Source organism: Pleurodeles waltl, chromosome 1_2 (assembly GCF_031143425.1).
Source record: "Pleurodeles waltl isolate 20211129_DDA chromosome 1_2, aPleWal1.hap1.20221129, whole genome shotgun sequence".
Taxonomy (NCBI): Eukaryota; Metazoa; Chordata; class Amphibia; order Caudata; family Salamandridae; genus Pleurodeles; species Pleurodeles waltl.
Window position 1 is genome coordinate 1307957322 of NC_090437.1, and position 22689 is coordinate 1307980010.

At 47.2% G+C, this 22689-nt stretch overlaps 1 protein-coding gene across 1 annotated transcript in view; it reads left to right on the plus strand.

Annotated features, from left to right (window-relative positions):
- The window catches only part of LOC138250767 (homeobox protein EMX1-like), a 56577-nt gene extending 34696 nt beyond the window's left edge, over positions 1 to 21881 (plus strand). Inside the window, exon 3 of the mRNA XM_069205594.1 lies at positions 21219 to 21881. Coding sequence (XP_069061695.1) covers positions 21219 to 21386 — 168 coding nt within the window. The 3' untranslated portion in view covers positions 21387 to 21881. The remainder of the gene's footprint in view (positions 1 to 21218) is intronic.
- Positions 21882 to 22689: the final 808 nt, after the last annotated feature.

The window sequence follows — 22689 nt, forward strand, 5'->3', positions numbered from 1 at the left end:
GGTAGGAAATGTAAATCAAAACATGCCTTTGAATACAGGAAAAAATATGAGCTTGAGTTTGTTAAATTGTTTAGGAGTAACAGGCGTATGTCATCCTAGGCATCCGAAGAAACACAACCCTTTCAGGAAGATGGCCGCTTTCCAGACAGGCAGCACCTCTAAAAGGACAGCAGGGCATCCATGGCGGGGTAGAGGTTAATGCCTGTGTTCCGGTCCTTTCAATGGTTTCTCATACCGCGTAGCCATTATTTTAAAGTACTTGCAATAGTCCACTAAGCTATAAGCCAGACTAAGCCCAACTTTTTAGCTCCTAGGTTCAGTCCTTACCACCTTAGCAGACCATTTTGCCCTGGTAATCAAGCTCTCCTTGAGGTGCCCGAGTAAGACCACTGATATAAGGAGAGCAAGCCTTCTCCAGGACCTAAGGAGGCAGAGTCTTCTTCAGGGCCTACAGGAGCAAGCCTCAGTGACCTAAGGAGACCAAGCCTTCTCCAGGGCCTACGAGACTGAGCCTCTGTGACCTCAGGAGACTGACCTACTCCAGAACCTAAGGAAACCAAGCCTTCTCCAGCATCTATGAGACCAAGCCTTCTCTTGGACCTATGAGACTGACCCTCTGTGACCTAAGGAGACAAAGCCTTCTCCAGGACCTACGAGACTGAGCCTCTGTGACCTCAGGAGACTGAGCCTACTCCAGAACCTAAGGAAACCAAGCCTTCTCCAGCATCTATGGAGAACAAGCCTTCTCTTGGACCTATGAGACTGACCCTCTGTGACCTAAGGAGACCAAGCCTTCTCCAGGACCTACGAGACTGAGCCTCTGTGACCTCAGGAGACTGAGCCTACTCCAGAACCTAAGGAAACCGAGCCTTCTCCAGCATCTATGAGACCAAGCCTCTCCAGGACCTACAAGACTGAGCCTCTGTGACCTGAGGAGACTGAGTCTTCTCCAGGAGCTAAGGAGACCGAGTTTTTTTCAGGACCTAAGGAGACCTAGCCTAGTCCAGAACCTACAGAGCCCAATCCCTCTTCAGGATCTAAGAAGACCAAGCCTCTCCAGGACCTACAAGACTGAGCCTCTGTGACCTAAGGAGGCCGAGCCTTCTCCAGGACCGAAGGAGACCGAGCCTTCTCCAGGACCTACGGAGACCGAGCCTTCTCCAGCACCTATGGAGACCGAGCCTTCTCCAGGACCTATGGAGACCAAGCCTCTGTGACCTAAGGAGACCAAGCCTGCTCCAGGACCTCAAGAGACTGAGCCTTCTTCATGACCTAAGGCGACTCAGCCTTCTCCATGAGGAGACCGAGCCTTTTCCATGACCTAAGGAGACCGAGCTTTCTCTGGAACCTACAGAGAAGGAGCCTCCTCCAGGACCTATGGAGACCAAGTATCTGTGACCTAAGGAGACCAAGCCTTCTCCAGGACCTACGAGACTGAGCCTCTGTGACCTCAGGAGACTGAGCCTACTCCAGAACCTAAGGAAACCGAGTCTTCTCCAGGACCTAAGGAGTCCGAGCTTTCTCCAGGACCTACGGAGACCAGCCTTCGCCTGGGAAAGGTGAATGTAAACTGGAAAAGCATGGAAGCTTAGGAAATCACAGAAGTTTCCCAATACTTTCTTTGAAAAAAAAAAGTTATTCGCCCTGGTTGCTGGAATCCCCTCATTCAGAAATTCTATTGAACTGGTCCAGGCGACCTATTTCAATACATTGCAGTTAAGTATCTGAAGGTGCACATACTCAGTGTTTTGCAGGTAGGGTATCCAAGCAGCCACATATTTAAACATTTTGCTGGCAAGATATCTAAGTGGCCAGGTATATAAACGTTTTGCAGGTAAGATATCTAAGTGTCCAGATATTTAAATATTTTGCAAGAAAAGGTAGTTAAGTGGCCAGGTATTTAAATAAATCTTTTGCAGATAAGCTATCTAAGTGGCAAGGTATTTACATATTTTGCAGATAAGCTATCTACATGCCCAGGTATTTACATATTTTGCAGATAAGCTATCTACATGGCCAGGTATTTACATATTTTGCAGGTAAGCTATCTAAGTGCTTGGTATTTAAATATTTTGCAAGTAAGCTATTTAAGTGACCAGGTATTTCATTATTTTGCTAGGATGGTATCTAAGTGGCCACATATTTAAACATTTTGCAGGTGAGATATTAAGTAGCCACATATTTAAATGCCTAAGGACTGCAGATAAAGTGACTTTGCCCTGGGGCTCATTTGCCAATGTCCAGGCGCCAAGCACACACATACATCACCTTCCCAGGGCAATACCGAGAACATTAAATGCTAATAATATGCATTGCATCGATTGATATGGATTGGCAGATAGGCCACAGAGGAATCATTTTCTTTGCTTCTGCAAACACTGTTTTGAAATCCCACTTCAGAAAAAAAACGTTTCCCTGATCTTTCTCATGCACAGACGCCTGGGGAGCTGGGGGGTTTCAGCTAGATTGAAGTTGGCTCAAGAAGCAATGATGTCATCACAGCGCGACAGTCTGGCACCCATTTTGGGTGGCTTTTTTTCTATGCGACCCTACAAACAAGAAAGTAGGACTGCCGCTCCTGAAACAGATGGGAGGCAGGGAATCAGAGACAAGACAAGTATTCTGAAGCAGAGAGCTTCGCCTCTAATGATGTTCCACACTGTTTGCCCAAGGCTGAGAATCCAGCTCTGGTCCCTGTTTATCTGAACACATTGGGACAACGAGACGCCTCACCTGATGTTTTATTGCAGGCTCTCAGTGCAGGCCTACAAATCAAGCATTTGCAATGCAATGGGTCTCACGTTTGCTTGAGTTAGAGCTATTAGCGTTGTAAATTCTTAACTAGACTTTTCTTGCCACATAAATTGAAAATGAAAAGTGAAACAGTTGACATAAGCGAGACGATTCAAAGTGCCAAGGCCGCCATGAGCGCGAAGGAGAGATACAAAAGGAAAAAGAAGTTCGCTTGCAGTCAAATGTATCGGCAAACATGCAATTATCCATGTAACATGGTCAGTCTGCAAGGCGGTAACAAAATCACCCCAAGGAGGGACAAACATAAAGCATTTACCAATGATAACAAAGGATTTTTGAAAGGCAAGCCCATAAACGAATGATAGTGATGGGCGTGCGGTGGGTGTGGTTAAAAGCCCACAGATAGGTTACAAAACGTCAGAGCGCTTGCTCGCTCTACCCTAAAAATTTACAGAATTCGTGGATGGCAGTGGCTGGTCAGTTTGGAAATGCCTGGGGAGTCGTTCCTTCTATGCCAGTCCACCTGGTCAACATGTTTCAAAGGTTTGTATGGAGTATGGTGGCTTGTAAGATCCTTTCAAATGTTTGGCAAACGCTGTCCTGTAGAAAAGCGTAAAATGTCTATATGATACACAGCGCCTGTAAGAACACATCAAATACATGTATGACATTTGATCCCACTCTTGGTAGGAACATGTCAGATGTTTGTATTCCATACGGTGGCCTGTAGGTCATGGCAACTGTTTCTATGCCATATGGTGGTATGCATACAGTGGCCTGTAGGAGTACATCAAATGTTTATATTCCATGCAGTGGCTTGTAGAAACAATCAAATGTTTGTTTGTAATACAGTAGCCTGAAGAAACACATAAAATATTTACACGGCAACGCATGGCGTTTAGCAACATGTCAACTATTTCTATGTCTTACGGTGGCCTGTAGGAACATGTCAAATGTTTGTCTGCCATACGTAACCTGTAGAAACATGTCAAATGTTTGTACGCCATATGGTAGCCTGTGGGAACACATTAAATATTTATATTCCATACAGTGGCCTGTAGAAACATGCCAACTGTTTGTTTGTCATGCAGTAGCCTGTAGGAACACATCACATATTTATATGGCATAGCGTGGCCTTTAGGAACATTTCAAATATTTTTATTGCATATGGTGGCCTGTAGGAACCTGTCAAACGTATGTATACCATACGGTGGCCTATAGAAGCATGTCAAAAGTTTGTCTCTCATGGTGGCTGTAGGAACCCATCAAATATGTCTATCCCATACAGTGGCCTGTAAGAACATGTCAACATTTTGTCTGCCAAATGGTGGCCTATAGGGACATGTCAATATGGTGGCCTGTAGGAACATGTTTAATATGTGTTTGCCATTCAGTGGCCTGTAGGAACACATCAAAGGTGTGTATGACATAATGTGCCCTGGAAGAACATGTCAAATATTTGTGTGGCATCCGGTGGTCTGTAGGAACCTGTCAAACGTGTGTATGCCATACAGCGGTCTCTATCAGTACTGTCGACGTCATCATACATGGACACGTTTCTCTCGGAGAACCACTGATCTGCTAAAAAAATGTTCTCTTCTGAGAATTCCCTCTGTAGCTTAGAATGCACCTGTTTTAGCCGCCATGGATGTTAAACATTCTGCAAGTCTTGGAGATGCGGAGCACATCATCCATGACCACCCTTAAAGGCTGTAAAGTTATTACTGGGAAAGCCAAGTCTGCCCACCTGGCCTTACATCTTGAAAGTGCTAGCAGTCTATCATGTGAAGTGCTCCTGGTACAGCTAACTCCCCTCGTCTCTGTGAGTCCCTCTCTCTTTCATCTTTGAGGACAGGATTCAAACCATCTGTTCACAGTGTCTTGGTCCCACTGTGCACGGCCTCACCCACCCCTCTATGGCTGCTCGAGCCGCCATTCCTAACTCCGCACTCATCTTTCAGGAACCTACTCTCTTCCTCATGCGGCTGGTAGAATCTGAGCCCCTGGGACCTCTGCCCACCTTCTGTGCCATCTCTCAGGCACTGTGTGCCCAGCCAGGACATGTGTGTAGTCTCCCCCTTCGGGCATGGTTCCTCAGGCGTCGAACCCCTCCACCCCGCCAGCAGCAGCAGCTGCAAAACTTTTACTACAAAACGAGCCAATCCGAGCGTTTCTCTGAGCAGCATCAGGATTGGCCGCAGGGCAGGCTGGGAGCCTGTGCCTGTGGTGCGCAAGAGGAGCGGCCCGGTGGCAGCGAAGCAGGTAAGTGATTTAAAAAAACAAAATGTTTATTAATTTGCCCCTCATGCGCCCCCCACGCACCTCCCCACCCAAGCGCCTCCCCGCAAGCCGCTCCTGTGGTTCCTGCAGATTGGGAAAGGGCCAATTAGACATTGCTGGTCCCACTTTTGCAACACTGTCCTATCACACTACAACAGTATTCTATCTCACTGTCCTATCACACTCTACCGCTATTCTATCACACTGTCCTATCACTCTACAACAGTATTCTATCACACTGTCCTATCACACTACAACAGGATTCTATCACACTGTCCACTCACACTACATCACTGTTCTATCACACTGTCCTATCACTCTACAACAGTATTCTATCACACTGTCCTATCACACTCCACCACTATTCTATCACACTGTCCTATCACACTACAACAGTATTCTATCACACTGTCCTATCACACTCCACCGCTATTCTATCACACTGTCCTATAACTCTACAACAGTATTCTATCACACTGTCCTATCACACTACAACAGGATTCTATCACACTGTCCACTCACACTACAACAGTATTCTATCACACTGTCCTATCACACTCCCCCACTATTCTATCACACTGTCCTATCACACTACACCACTGTTCTATCACACTACAACAGTATTCTGTCACACTGTCCACTCACACTATAACAGTATTCTATCACACTGTCCTATCACACTCCCCCACTATTCTATCACACTGTCCTATCACACTACAATAGTATTCTATCACACTGTCCACTCACTCTACAACAGTATTCTATCACACTGTCCTATCACACTCCACCACTATTCTATCACACTGTCCTATCACACTACAACAGTATTCTATCACACTGTCCACTCACTCTACAACAGTATTCTATCACACTGTCCTATCACACTCCACCACTATTCTATCACACTATCCTATCACACTACAACAGTATTCTATCACACTGTCCACTCACTCTACAACAGTATTCTGTCACACTGTCCTATCACACTACAACAGTATTCTATCACACTGTCCTATCACACTACAACAGTATTTTATCACACTGTCCACTCTCACTACAACAGTATTCTATCGCACTGTCCTATCACACTAGAATAGTATTCTATCACACTGTCCTATCACACTACAACAGTATTCTATCACACTGTCAACTCACTCTACAACAGTATTCTGTCACACTGTCCTGTCACTCTACAACAGTATTCTATCACACTGTCCACTCACACTACAACAGTATTCTATCACACTGTCCTATCACTCTACAACAGTATTCTATCGCACTGTCCTATCACACTACATCACTGTTCTATCACACTGTCCTATTCTGTCACACTGTCCTATCACTCTACAACAGTATTCTGTCACACTGTCCTATCACACTACACCACTGTTCTATCACACTGTCCTATTCTGTCACACTGTCCACTCACCCTACAACAGTATTCTATCACACTGTCCTATCACACTACATCACTGTTTTATCACACTGTCCTATCACACTACATCACTGTTCTATCACACTGTCCTATTCTGTCACACTGTCCACTCACTCTACAACAGTATTCTATCACACTGTCCTGTCACTCTACAACAGTATTCTATCACACTGTCCTATCACAGTACAACAGTATTCTATCACACTGTCCTATCACTCTACAACAGTATTCTATCACACTGTCCTATCACACTACAACAATATTCTGTCACACTGTCCTATCACACTCCACCACTATTCTATCACACTGTCCTATCACACTACAACAGTATTCTATCACACTGTCCTATCACACTCCACCACTATTCTATCACACTGTCCTATCAGACTACAACAGTATTCTATCACACTGTCCTATCACACTACATCACTGTTTTTTCATACTGTCCTAACACTCTACAACAGTATTCTATCACACTGTCCTATCACACTACATCACTGTTCTATCACACTGTCCTATTCTGTCACACTGTCCACTCACAAAACAACAATATTCTATCACACTGTCCTAGCACACTACATAACTGTTCTATCACACTGTCCTATTCTGTCACACTGTCCACTCACACTACAACAGTATTCTGTCACACTGTCCTATCACTCTACAACAGTATTCTATCACACTGTCCTATCACTCTACAACAGTATTCTATCACACTGTCCTATCACACTACAACAGTATTCTGTCACACTGTCCTATCACTCTACAACAGTATTCTATCACACTGTCCTATCACACTACATAACTGTTCTATCACACTGTCCTATCACACTACAACAGTATTCTATCACACTGTCCTGTCACTCTACAACAGTATTCTATCACACTGTCCTATCACACTCCACCACTATTCTATCACACTACAACAGTATTCTATCACAATGTCCTATCACACTACACCACTATTCTATCACACTGTCCTATCACACTACAACAGTATTCTATCACACTGTCCTATCACACTCCCCCACTATTCTATCACACTGTCCTGTCACACTACAACAGTATTCTATCACACTGTCCTGTCACTCTACAACAGTATTCTATCACACTGTCCTATCACACTACACCACTGTTCTATCACACTGTCCTATCACACTACAACAGTATTCTATCACACTGTCCTGTCACTCTACAACAGTATTCTATCACACTGTCCTATCACACTACAACAGTATTCTGTCACACTGTCCTATCACACTCCACCACTATTCTATCACACTACAACAGTATTCTATCACACTGTCCTATCACACTACACCACTGTTCTATCACACTGTCCTATCACACTACAACAGTATTCTATCACACTGTCCTGTCACTCTACAACAGTATTCTATCACACTGTCCTATCACACTACAACAGTATTCTATCACACTGTCCTATCACACTACAACAGGATTCTATCACACTGCCCACTCACACTAGAATAGTATTCTATCACACTGTCCACTCGCTCTACAACAGTATTCTGTCACACTGTCCTATCACACTACAACAGTATTTTATCACACTGTCCACTCACACTACAACAGTATTCTATCACACTGTCCTATCACACTACAACAGTATTCTATCACACTGTCCTATTCTATCACACTGTCCTATCACTCTACAACAGTATTCTATCACACTGTCCTATTCTATCACACTGTCCTATCACTCTACAACAGTATTCTGTCACACTGTCCTATCACTCTACAACAGTATTCTATCACACTGTCCACTCACACTACAACAGTATTCTATCACACTGTCCTATCACACTACAACAGTATTCTATCACACTGTCCTATCACTCTACAACAGTATTCTATCACACTGTCCACTCACACTACAACAGTATTCTATCACACTGTCCTATTCTATCACACTGTCCTATCACTCTATAACAGTATTCTATCACACTGTCCTATCACACTACATCACTGTTTTATCTCCCTGTCCTATCACAATAAGCCACTATTGTATCTCCTTATACTAACAGAGCCAGACCTGTTGAGTTTGCAAGTGTTTGTTTTTTCTTTCCTGGTAAGCGCTTCGAAGAGCCTGACCTTTAATTGCACATGTTGTTGACACCCACATGTGTACTTTGAAGATGTCCCAGATGCCATGCTGGCATGTTATCCCGACCTTACGTGTATGACTCGTTCATGCTTATGAGCGAGCCGAGGTTGCAGAGCGCACACTGCTCCCTCCGGCGCGTCTTGGCGCTTTTCGCTTGTTTTGTGCATTTATCCCACAGACTTGGCACTGACTGTGTCGATCTCGCGGAATGAGATGCGGGCGGACGCTGCTGGCACCCAGGACTGGTTACTGCTAGTTACACGTGTACCTCTGCAGCTTGTGCAATCACCCACTGAGCTGCCTCCCCTTTGGGCTGGGAGAGCTCGTTGACTTGGCAGTAGCTGACTCCAGTAAAGAAGCTTCGCACAGGGCTGCAGTGGCAGTCAGGGTTCAAAAGTTATGGGTTCAAAGGTATGCTCTGCTGAGGGGTTCCCTGGTGGTACCCACACCGCCCCCTCGCCCCCTCCGCACCGCGGGGACCTTTGTTAAGCCACTGACGGCACCTGGTGTTCGCTGGCGTAAGGTGTGCAGATAATCAGAGGCAGGTAATTACCAGAGGAGGGACCCAGAAAGCTCTGGAGGCAGGCTGGAGCGTGCCCGGTGCCCAACCCTGGTGGAGAAAGGTTTGCTTTGGTGATCTTAGCTCTTCGAGAGTCTTCCAGGAGCCTCTGGGCGCTATGATGGACACAAGACGTGGGCAGGAGACTTCCTTGGGTGGTAAAAGTAGACGCAAGAATGGGTACAGTGGGCAGGAGCCTTCTTGGGTGCTCTGGCTAGACACAGGACTGGGCGTTAGTAGTGGGCAGGAGCCTTCCTTGGGTGCTCTGGCTAGGCACAGGAACAGGCGCTGGCAGTGGGCAGGAGCCTTCCTTGGGTGCTCTGGCTAGGCACAGGAATGACCTCTAGCAGTGGGCAGGAGTCTTGAGTGCTCTGGCTAGCCACAGGAATGAGCTCTAGCAGTGGGCAGGACCCTTGGACGCCCAGGCTAGGCACAGGAACAGGCACTAGCAGTGGGCAGGAGCCTTCCTTGGGTGCTCTTGCTAGGCACAGGAATGAGCTCTAGCAGTGGGCAGGAGCCTTGGGTGCTCTGGCTAGGCACAGGAATGAGCTCTAGCAGTGGGCAGCAGCCTTGGGTGCTCTGGCTAGACACAGGAACGAGCGCTAGCAGTGGGCAGGAGCCTTGGGTGCTCTGGCTAGACACAGAAACGGGCCCTAGCAGTGGGCAGGAGCCTTCCTTGGGCGCTCTGGCTGGACACAGGAACGAGCTCTCGCAGTGGGCAGGAGTCTTGGGTACTCTGGCTAGACACAGGAACGAGCACTAGCAGTGGGCAGAAGCCTTGGGTGCTCTGGCTAGACACAGGAATGAGCTCTAGCAGGGGGCAGTAGCCTTGAGTGCTCTGGCTAGGCACATGAACAAGCTCTAGCAGGGGGCAGTAGCCTTGGGTGCTCTGGCTAGGCACAGGAACGAGCTCTAGCAGTGGGCAGGAGCCTTGGGTGCTCTGGCTAGGCACAGGAACGAGCGCTAGCAGTGGGCAGGAGCCTTCCTTGGGCGCTCTGGCTGGACACAGGAAGGAGCTCTAGCAGTGGGCAGGAGCCTCATTTGGGTGATCACGCTGGTAATTGGCCTATACAGAAAGTGCAGCGAAGGGGCAGAATAGCTCTTTGAACATCAGACTCATCTAAGTTGGGCGGGACAGCACACCTGAGTAAGAGAAGATCTGTTGGGCAGTGCTTGCTCATGCCAGACTGAGCCTTAGTTCCGTTGCAAAACGCCAAGTCTTTCATATTTTAACTCCTGCCACTTCACACTGGCACTCAGGCTTTTCTAGAAAGAGGTGAAAACAAGGAGAAATTAACATATTTGTCCTGGTTACGCCTCTCCCGGGGAAGCATATCTTTTTCGCATGTTCTCAGGTTTACAAGTTCTTGTAAATATAGGGATGCGTCAAAATCCATGGATGTTGCATGGGAACACTCACGCAACACCCATGGAAACGCCTTCCTGGCGCAGAATAATGCAGCATAATGATTTTCTCTGCGTTACATTACTCAAGACAAATGAAGCCACACAAGGTGGCCTTGCCTAGCTTCATAAGGTTTGCGTTGCTCTTGTACAGTGCTTAATTTGTAAATAAAAACATGCCGGAGCCCAAAAATCCTCCTCTGAAACATGCGACTGCTGCAATTAAATATGCAAACACGGAATACTGAGGCAGCGTAATCCTGAAGCAGTCCTGAGCCCCTTCAATCCATTTACACCCACTCCATGCCCCTTCAGCTCACTCCTGCAGCTTTCTCCCTTTGTGACGCTTTTTCGTTTTTCTCTTTCTCCGTCTTTCCCATGTGTGTCTTTTGCTCGCAGTAAATGCTTGAGGCAGAAAAATAAGTGCTGCCCCTCAAAAATAAGTGCTGGTGCTCAGCACCGGAAACAACAAGCACAAATTAAGCACTGCTCTCGCACCACGCTGCGTGGAGCGACGCAAACCAGGCCATAATTATAGCCCACGGTTTTTGAGCATTAGCTTTAATTTCTTTTTGAGCATTCAATACTGTATAGCCGAAAGGGAGAACGTAAGCGCCTGGAGGCTTCAGCAACATCGATTGTAATCTAAACATAAATGCCAGTATCGTCAGCACGTTTCAGAAATGAGATCCCATGTTTCGTTAGCACACCACCTAGTGATTCCATGTATGGCAATGAGCGCACGGGCGATAACGAAGCCCTGATGACAGACGGTGTTAGCCGTTTAAAGCTTTGTGTGTTGCATTGCAGACATATATTTCTTACGTTGAGGGCAAAATGTATCAATGTTTTGCTTCACCCTTCCGCCAATCAAGGCGACCAAGGATGACACAAAACCTAGTTTCAGATTTATGAAGCCACTCAAGGCCACTCTTGGCTTGTTAAATCTAGAATAATGCAAGTCAGTGCAAGTCGTTGCCTTGCATTTCACTGCATGGTGGGTGCATTCCATGGGTGAAGTGTAGGTGTTCCCAGGCATCCACCCATGCATTCTGATGCATTACTAGATTTACCAACACTGGCAGACCTTGGAATGCGTCAGAGGTGCGCACCTCAACACCAGAGACACAACAGGGACAAATATTTGATTTCTACTTGTTTTTTCCTCTTACTCCAAAACAGGAAAGCGCCTCCGAGGATTGTTTTTGTGCAGGAATGTGCCCCTTCCTGCATAAAACAATCCTGCCTACAACAAAGGCACCCTTGCACCAGGGTGCACGTGTGCCTATGTTGGCACTAGGCAGCACATTGTGGGCCAGCACAAGGAGAGGGCAGGATTGCACCATATAATGTTAAATGTGGCGCATTCCTGACCTCTCCCTTTCATGCGTAGCAGCCCAAAAAGGCCTTGCGCACCATTACATGTGTAGCGGTGTACAGCGCTATACACAGAATTCACCATTTCAGAATTCGAGGGGCAAGCTACAGTTACCCCATCTCTGTCTACATCTTTGGCACAAAGGAATGACTGTAAGTGGCCATCTCTCTGCAATTTAACTCATCTTGGTGCAACAGACAGTGGCTTGGACCCCGCGCCCTTGTGGCCCTTACCACTAGTGGCATGGTGGCACTTACCACTGGTGGCACTCAGGTCAGCCCTACCAACCTCCTTTTCTGATTGCCCTTGATAACTACACAGCTGGACTGAACCATTTTACAAACTAAATGGGTGTGCATCCCACTTGCACATTTTATTGGCCATTCTAGGGTACGCCAACATTTGTGCTCATCCGGCGGTACCCCAAAATCACCCCAGATCCACTGTAACGAAGCCAAGACCTCCGCAGCTCCATATCAAATCAGATACATATGATCTGGGAGCTAAAAAAAAACTGAACATTAAATATGCAGAGTTTGCATTTTCACATTGCGAGGAATTGGGCCAAATGAGAGCTGGTGCTTCGCGCTGCATATCTCGGAACCCGCCAGCGTGTGTAATTGCCTTCACACCATCTTCTCACCCAATGAATTCTGCTTAAATATGTTTTCTTTGCTGATACATGAAATTGCGCCTAATTTCTTTGCAGCAGCTTCAGACATTTACCATGGAAAATAAGCATTTTAACATCATTTTAGCTTGATCTCACTTTTTTTTCCCAATATTTTATTCTGGAGCAAATTCGGACGTTCGGCAAATTCTTCAGAATAACAGGATTTGTTCCTTGTCTCCTGGAGATGCACATCTCTGAGGGGTGCAGAGAGGTCCATTAGGCCTGAACCCTTCTAGGCCTTCAGGCCGACGACTTAATATGTAAATGAGGCCTATTTCAATCTCCTGTATGTAAATTTATCTCATGGATACCTTGAGGAGCTGGCATGGCTCCGGATTGATGGTCCAACATTGAACACATGTTTGGGATTCATTGGCCATGGTCAAAGTGGTTCTAGCAAACTGGCCTCTGACCTTTCATTCTGCGTTGGTAGAACGCAGAGATTTTTTCTATTTCAATTTTTTAATTACATTTTTCAAACAAAATTAACAAAAAGGCATGCAGACAGAAAATTACAATATATGTCATACAGATTAAATGTGTACAAAGGTATTATAACAACAATTATTTAGAATATAAAATATTGGATTGTCACAAAATAAATAATACAAAGAAAAATTCTAACATGCTTATGACATAATAACAAATAATACCGTATGATGGAATGCCATGATAATTCACAATTTCAATATAAACAAACAATATTCGAAACTAATAAATTGTTCATCTAATAAGGTTTTCCATTATAAAATAAAGTCTGAATAAAATTCACAGTTTTAAGAAGGGACTCCAGATAACATCAAATTGAGGTAGATTATCATTTAATTTATAAAAAAAAGCAATGGAAAAGAGGGCTCTGGCCCAGGGCCCCTTGCTTTTCATGGGCCCCTGACAGAGCCAACTCTGCTGGGTCTTGTCCTTGAATAATTCTAAAAAAAAGATTGTTTTAAATCCTGTTTTCCTTTAATTTATTTTTTATGCGGATGATGTGTGACAGTCTTTTGCAGACATTTTGCAGTGAAATGTTGTGTTTATGTTTCATGCAACATCCATAAAAAAGTTTCTTTTAGATGAAAACAGGACCTCACATATGAGAAATGGGGGGTGTCACAGGGGCTATTTGCAGCAATGTTGGTGAGCAGCTGCTGTGCCACAGTACTGAAAACACACATCACTATCCCTGAGTGTTGGAGGTAAACACATTTAGGATCTGGACCAGTGTGACTGTCTTGTGTCAGTGACCTGGCCAAAGAGGGCACGAAAGAGATGACACCGGGCCATAAATGTAAAGCTGTTCCGAATAGGGGCTCTCAAGATACGTTTGACCCGGGGTCCCCCAAACCCTTAAGATGTCCCTGATAACACCTTCTACCAGAGCACGCCTCCCCCCTTTCTCATTCCCGGGCATGGCAGGATCACGGCCCTAGAGATGGGTATCTAGGCCCCTCCTAGGAAGGAGCGGCGCCTCATTCCTATTGGCTCTTTATACGGGGGTGCGTAACTGGAACACGCTTGGCGGGGACCTACGCACAGCCACAAGAGACACACTGACATACAATTTGCCTAAATGGAAAGCATTTGCATTGCCAGTGGTTGTCCCGAAAATCTGGACTGGATCTGGCTCTCCTGCGCATGCGCTGGACATCACTATTTGAAGGAAGTGGACAACGCGTCTCCTCGCGGTCGCCACTGGGTGGGGACCAGACTGCATCCTCGTGGCCCTTGGCCCTGCTTGGGACGTGTGTCGGCGATGGACATTCTCCAGCTGGTGGACAGGAGCGATGGACACGCCTCAACTAGTGGGCAGGGGCAATGGACAGGCTCCCACGGGGGCATTAATGGTGGACAGGCCCCCACGGGGGGCATTAATGGTGGACAGGCCCCCTCGGGGGGCAATACTGGGGGACATGCTAACACGAGGGGCATTAATGGTGGACGGCCCCCACTGGGGGCATTAATGGTGGACAGGCCCCCACGGGGGCATTAATGGTGGACAGGCCCCCACGGGGGGCATTAATGGTGGACAGGCCCCCACGGGGGGCAATAATGGGGGACATGCTAACACGAGGGGCATTAATGGTGGACGGCCCCCACGGGGGGCATTAATGGTGGACAGGCCCCCACGGGGGCATTAATGGTGGACAGGCCCCCACGGGGGGCATTAATGGTGGACAGGCCCCAACGGGGGGCAATAATGGGGGACATGCTAACACGAGGGGCATTAATGGTGGACAGGCCCCCACGGGGGGCAATAATGGGGGACAGGCCCCCACGGGGGGCAATAATGGGGGACATGCTACCACGAGGGGCATTAATGGTGGACAGGCTCCCACAGGGGGCATTAATGGTGGACAGGCTCCCATAGGGGCATTAGTGATGGACAGGCTCCCATAGGGGCATTTAGTGATGGACAGGCTCCCACAGGGGACATTAATGGTGGGTCAGACTCCCACGGGGGGCATTAAGGGTGGACAGGCTCCCACGGGGAGCATTAATGATGGGCAGGCTCCCACACGGGTATTAATGGTGGACAGGCTCCCACAGGAGACATTAATGGTGGACAGGCTCCCACAGTGGGCATTAATGTGGGACATGCTACCACGTGGGGCACTAAGGGTGGACAGGCTCCAACGGGGGCATTAATGGTGCACAGGCTCCCACATGGTGGGGGATGGAGAGAGCAAACAAACATTTTTAGGCCACATTTCTGACTGCGTGAGTGTCCGCCTCTTAAAATTCCATACACAAAAATACTCATGCATTTGGTCCCTGATGTGAATATCAGACAATCGAAGGTTCAGTAAGTACCCCGGGAATCAGATGCTCCCCTCCACCGTCTCCCCCTTCACATTAGCGTTGTAGTCTCTAAGAAAGGGAGTTTTGTTATCAGTCCAGCGAATAAAACCAGTCCCGTGACGTGCTTGTCAGGGGAGTGACGCAGGTTCCTGGAGCCCCTGTGGCGCAGGTGTTGTGCATGGTGGGCTGGCCTTGTGGGACAAGGGGCCACTTTAGTCGGCCAAGGCCTCGGTCTATCACTAGTAATAACAACTTGTTTTATATAGTGCTTCATAGCGCACTTGTGCCATTTCTCAGCACTATAGGTGATGTTACTGTGTTCCAAAAGTCCTGAATGGGGTCCCCGTCACTTTGCTTGACGTCACTAGCTCTCCTGACTCCAGTTTGGGCAGGACACCTCTCCCTGGCAGACCCGGAAGGCCCTGCTGGCCACGGGTACCTTTAAGCGGGGGACCTCACTTGTGCAGACCACCTTGAGGGCCCCTGAGGGTGACACAGCAGCCTCTATAGAACTGCCCGTTTCCCAGGCCCATGCGTAACGTGCTGCTCCAGTCCAGGTGTTTTCCTCTGAACGCTGGCACTTGTAGTCCTGTTTTATAATGGAATAAACAAAACTACAAGTTCCAAAATTCCAAGGATAAAACACCTGGACTGGAGCAGCACATCACGCATGGACCTGGGAAGCTTGGCAGGGCTGCCTGTGCAGGGCATCCCCTGGGATCTCCTGCCATCCCTGGGCGTCTTGTTAAAGATGCCAGCGGGCAGCAGGGGTGAGCTCTGTCAGCGTCCAGTGACCCCGCCGCCGGGGGTCCCTTTTATCGCCAGGGCCGCTGACAGATCGGACCCCCTTAACCAGGCCTTTTGTGATATAAACACCTCGCCATGGTCGAGGTGCAGCCAAAAACAGTAAACAGAGGATGTTTCTCCTGTGCCAGAGGCGGGCAGGCCTGGGAAGGTGGCCCAGCCGGCCCGGGCCCCGAGGGCAGGTGACAGCCGGACATGCTGACAGGGCAGGCCACACAAACACGCGTTATACCGCGACAAAGGACGGAGGACCTCGCCTGTACTACGGGGCATTACCGACATAGGAGCCCGAGGCCTCGAACCAACACCAGAGACAGCAACAAACATGGGCTTCTGGGCGCCGTCGTCGAAGGACCTCTTTACGCACGAGAGGATGGCCACCCCAAAACAGCGAAGGGCGGATCTAAAACAGACCTGTGGGAGTAAACCTGGCTTTTTTTGTAGATTCTCAGATTCAGTGAGTATTGGGAAGCTGGGAGAGCCGCAGGTTTTCAGTTACACGTGAGAAAGTGGTCGGCGTACATTCGCGCAAGTGGATTTGCAAATGCGACTTTTCACATGCTGACGTGTTTTTTTCTCCACACGTAGTTATTTTCCTTGTGGGGAAACGTCTCCCCTAACACCCTTTCCAAGTTTAGGGGGTGTTCCCTGCCCACCCCACAGTGGTTTATTGTTTATTCCAGCCCATGACTGTAGTTTTCAGGCTGGGAATTAAGAAAATAAAACGCATTTCACCAGCTGAACTATCACAACACAATGGAGCACAATGCAACACAACATAAAATAATATCTCGACAAGGCGCGAGACCCGAGCATTCATTGTACGTACACCCATCACTTTGAAAGCGCCTGTGAAGTGTAGCGCCTTGAGCCCACAGCACACTGGTTAGCATCCCTCACGTGCATCATGGCACAAAGTTCCCTCCATCACAGTTCTACAGGTTGGTCTGCCGGGCAGGTCGCTTGCTGGATCCACATATTCATGCTTTAAGAGCAGCCTCCCCAGGTTGTCGGTAGAGGCGCTGTCAAGTATACAGCATCCATTTTAGGACATCCTTATTCCTCACTCCTCATTCCTACTTCTCATCCCTGCTTCTCATCCATCATCCCTACTTCTCATCCATCAAAGATCATCCATACTTCTCATCCATCAACCCTACTTCTAAACCATCATCCCTACTTCTCATCCATCATACATCATCTCTACTTCTCATCCATCATCCCTACTTCTCATCCCTGAATCTCATCCCTACATCATCCCTACTTCTCTTCCATCATCCCTACTTCTCATCCATCATACATCATCCCTACTTCTCATCCATCATCCCTACTTCTCTACCATCATCTCTACTTCTCATCCCTGCATCTCATCCCTACTTCTCATCCATCATCCCTGCATCTCATCCCTACTTCCCATCCATCATCCCTACATCTCCTCCATCATCCCTGCTTCTCATCCATCATACATCATCCCTACTTCTCATCCATCATTCCTACTTCTCATCCATCATACATCATCCCTACTTCTCATCCATCATCACTACTTCTCATTCATCATCCCTGCTTCTCATCCATTTACAAGTAGTCTAGTTTAACGTTATAGCTCAATTTCCTTGTGGAAGACTCTGGGCACAGAGGTATCTTCTAATTGCTGCAGAAGGCCTAGGTGGTCATTACAACCTCGGCGGTCTTTTAACAAGACCGCCGAGGGACCGCCGTGCGGAAGACCGCCAATAGTGGCGGTTTGCCGCTCGGCGTATTATGACTGTTGGCTGCTCTCCGTCCTTTTTACAACGGAGAGCTGCCAACAGCCATACTGGCGGGCGGCGGGGAAGTGGAGGTTGCTCCACCTCCACCGCCACCCCAACAGAACACCGCCCAGCGAATCACGTCCTGTGATTCGGCGTAGCAGTGTTCTGTTGGCGGTGTGGTGTCGGCGGAGCAGCCCCCATGGCTCCCGTCCCCTCCCGGAGGATCGACGGACAAGGTAAGTCGATCGTCCGTTAGGGGAGGGGGGTGGAGGGGTGTTGTGTGTTGTGTGGGTGCATGGGGGTGTGCGTCTGTGTATGTAGAGGGGGGGTGTGAGTGCATGTATGCTTGCGGGTGTGTTGCGTGTGTTGGGAATGAGTGCGTGTATGTCTGTATATGGGTGTGCGTGTCTGACTGAGTGTGTGGATGTAGACATGTATGTTGGTGTGTGTGCGTGTATGTGTGTTGGTGGTGCCTGCGTGCGTGTCGTGTGTGAGTTATGTGATGTTGGGGGTCGGGGTGGGGAGGGGGGCCCTGCCACCTTTGGGGGGTGGCAGGGGTAGTGGGGGGTGTAGGGGAGGGAGTCGGGGTGGGGGTGGGAGTTCCCTGGCACTGATAGGGCTTACCGCCATGGATTTCATGGCGGTTCCTACCGCTGGAAATCCACAGCGGTAAGCCGGGTCGAAATACCGGTGGCGGTATTGTGACGGCTGCCGGGCTGGAGACCCAGGTCTCCAGCCCAGCGGTTGTCTCCGCCCTGGCGGGCAGAACGGTGAAGCGGCGGATGACCATGGCGGTAACCGCCATGGTCATAATACTCAAAAAAAGACCGCCAGCCTGTTGGCGGTCTTACCGCCGCTTTAACACCATCTGCCAGGGTTGTAATGACCCCCCTAGTCTCTTTTAACACTTTCATGCTTCATGAAATGCACTTTTTACTGCATATCTCACACTTAAGCTCAGCATGTGTGGTATTTAAACTTTTAAGGCCACATTTCCTAACATTTTGCGTCGTGGTTGCAACACTTTTGCGGCACATCCATGAAGGAAAATTCCAGTAGAAATTTACAGAGCCACACAAAGGCGATTTCCGCCACCTTGCGTGGGTACATATATTGTAAAAAAAGTAACACATTGCAGTGGTTTACGCTGGATTTCACGCAATCCCAAATTTATAAAGGTTTGCAAACCAGGGATTGCATAAAATTGCTGTGCCTCCCAGAGGATGGCGTAACGAGCAGAAAACTCTTTTTTTTAAATCCTCATTATTTCCTCTTTCAATGTGTGCTGCAATCCGCACAAAAAGAATTCCCCTTGTAACGCAGGCACCCTTTCACTGTGATGCGTCAGCGTTATAAGAGAGCACAAGTGTGCCTTATCTTAGTATATATGGCACATTTCTGCTCTCCCTCTTTCACGCAACGCAGCACAGCAAGTTGCCTTTTTACAGTGGGTTGCGTGAAAGATTAGTAAATCTGTCCCTTAGTTTTTCTACAGCATTTCGAATCTTTCCAGGTTAAAATCCTCACGAACTAGCAGTTGTTGAGAATCTGTGTCAGGGCGTGGGCTGCTAAATGCTAAATTTTCTGCTGGAAGAACTAAACATGGAGGAAGATTTACTGTTGCAATTTCCTGCACTAGATTATTGCTTCCCCAATCTGACATTTGTTCCAGAAGTTGCCAGATCTTCCATTACCTCCCAACTCTAAACCAAGCCCTTAGGCCTCCCTTCCCTCCAGCACCTTGAGACCCGAACGGGTGAGAAGCCGCGCTTTACAAAAACTGATTGATTGATTGAGTATATTGGTATCTGGGAAAGTTGGGTGATCTGACTGTTGGTCAATATGTAGGGATTGGGGTTACATCATAAAAAGGGTTTCGGCTCCACATTTTACTAGTCCTCGATCGATAGTTGTTGATCTATTTTATCGGAACAACAAACAGTTGTTCCCTAAGATCGTACAGTGGTAGTTACACCGCTATATTGAGGTTGAAATTTCGACCTGCCAAACTGCGCACCCGCTATATGGTCCGGTTTGGAGATGAGATAACTAAAGGGGCCATTAAGACAATAAATAAACAAACACATAAATAAATAAATAAATAAATAAAGACAACATTCAAATAATGACATTTTTATATTTTAGGTCATACAAGATTGTATATGCATATAAAGAGAAATACAACTATCAATTATTATTGATTTCCAGGCACAGGGAATATCTGTGCTAAGAAGGAGCTATAGTTTATCATATGTTTACTCATACATCATCAATAGAGACCAGTCAGAAGAGCATCTCATGGGCACAAGGGAACACTCAAAAGACCAAGTAATAGTCTGGAGTCTAGCAAATTGCTTCGCCTTTTAGAAATAAAACTACATTTTGAAAAGTTCTAAGCTTCCTGTTGGAATTAAAATTTCATTTTTTGCATTTTTTTTGTGAACGAAATAAAATATTTCATAATTTGTGAATTTGTTTGATGCATACTTAGGGCCTAATTCACTAACAGAGTTACCACTCGTAACTTTACGACTGCAGAGAGTCTGCAGTCGGGGCAGAGTCTCTGCACTTGGGGCAGAATCTCTAGTCGGTGTGGAATCTCTGTACGGCTCGACGTACAAAGTTTTTTCCCAACCGTGGAGATTCCACCCTGCGGACACTCCACAGTCGTAAAGTTATGAGTTGTAACTGTTAGTTAGTTAGGCCCTTAGTTCTGTTTTTTTTGCATTGTTTTGAGGTTCAAATATTAGAAACTGCTTAGGCAGGGGTCCCCAGCTTCCAGTTGCGATTCAGTGGGGGTCCAAAGAAGTCAAAAAGTTAAAAAACACTTTGGGGGTTATTCTAACTTTGGAGGAGGTGTTAATCCGTCCCAAAAGTGATGGAAAAGTGACGGATTTACCACCAGCCGTATTACGAGTCCATTATATCCTATGGAACTCGTAATATGGCTGGTGGTATATCCGTCACTTTACCGTCACTTTTGGGACGGATTAACACTCCTCCAAAGTTAGAATAACCCCCTTTGACTTTATAAAGGAAGTGTTTTGTATTTAGGTACGCAAGCCTAGACTTCTTACTAATATGATTGAATAATTGAATGTGGAGTTTGTTAATGCGAACTTAGTACTCTAATGAACTAGTCATCCATTGGTTTATATGTTGACGTGGACTCTATCTTCATGCAGCTTCAACTGGTCACCTGGAATTTTGGTAATTGTCCGTATTCTAACAAGCACTTTCCTTCTGTCCTCTGCAGGTGAAGGTGTGGTTCCAAAACAGGCGGACGAAATACAAGAGGCAAAAACTGGAAGAGGAGGGGCCAGAATCAGAACAGAAGAAGAAGGGCTCCCACCACATCAACAGATGGCGGCTGGCCACCAAACAGCCCAACGGAGAGGACATTGACGTTACCTCTAATGACTAGCGATGGCCGACCCAACACCAAGAGATGCTCTACAACTTCAAAAGAATGGAGGACTTGGCCCAAATCTTTAGACATTTCAACAGGACACCTAGAAACTTCATTTCTGAGTGTGTTTTGAGGAACCTCTTAGTTCTACATGCAGCAGCCACCCTGCGTATCAGCGCAGCAGTTATTCGGCGCGTTTGGGAGCAGCGGTCGAAATGTCGTCCGCTTGCTGGTGGCTCGGACTCTCCCAACGAAAGAGGACAATATATGCCGATAAAGAGAGAGGGGGAGGAGAGGAAGGGACAGACAGGACTGGGCCGGACAAAAAAGGTCCACCAGCAAGTGGCCCATCACACCCAATGCCTACTGGGCAGCCACACAATAACAATCGGCAAAGAGATCAATGTTTTCTTGTCTTATTATTTTAATTTATTCTTTCCTGTCCTAGGTACGATAGTAATTACAAATGTAGTTAGTGCATTATGTGTGATAATAAAAAAATTATCTCTAATTTATCGGTTATATGCTTGGCCTGATTACTGGTGGGACGACTCATATCCATGCCTGGATTCGAACCCCAAGCAATGTGTATAGTAACAAATGATGAAACAGCATTCACAATGTTTTCTCAGGGAGAAAACAACTGGAAAATCTGCCACTGCATTTTCATTATGGCACAGTGGCATTTTAGAGTAAATTATTACATTGGCATTACAGGAAATGAACATAGAGCAAATGGTGACATTAGGTTTTACAGTTCCTACCTTCACTAAAGAATGTATTCACGCCACAGTTGGTATAGGTTCAGGCATGGCATGCTGACCGTGTAATATGCAAATCATGGCTGTCCCCTTGTGATTGGCTGAAGTGAGGGGAAGGGTTTATGGTGAGGGCAGTGACTGGCTGAGGTGAGGAGGAGGGTTTATGGTGAGGGCAGTGATTGGCTGAAGTGAGGAGGAGGGTTTATGGTGAGGGCAGGGGGAAGAGGATGACTCCAAGTGGTGGCAGGGGAAGGGCTTTTGGGACCAACTGGGTGGATACCTCATGTGATTAGCTTTAGGAAGGGCTTAGCTTGGCACGCGCAGTCGGGCAAGTGCTCCGGGGCACCACATTTCCTCCATGTGTGCAGGTTGTAGAATATTCAGGCATATTCTAGAACGTCACACCCAGGGTGCGCTTTACTTGCAGATGTGCATCAATGTAAGTACCAGCAGCGTAGGACTCTTACCCGGGTCACAGAGGATACTGAGTAACTTTTTGATTTCCTATCACCCAGTTAACTCCTGGACCGGACGAGGGCCTTTATAAAGGGGATGTG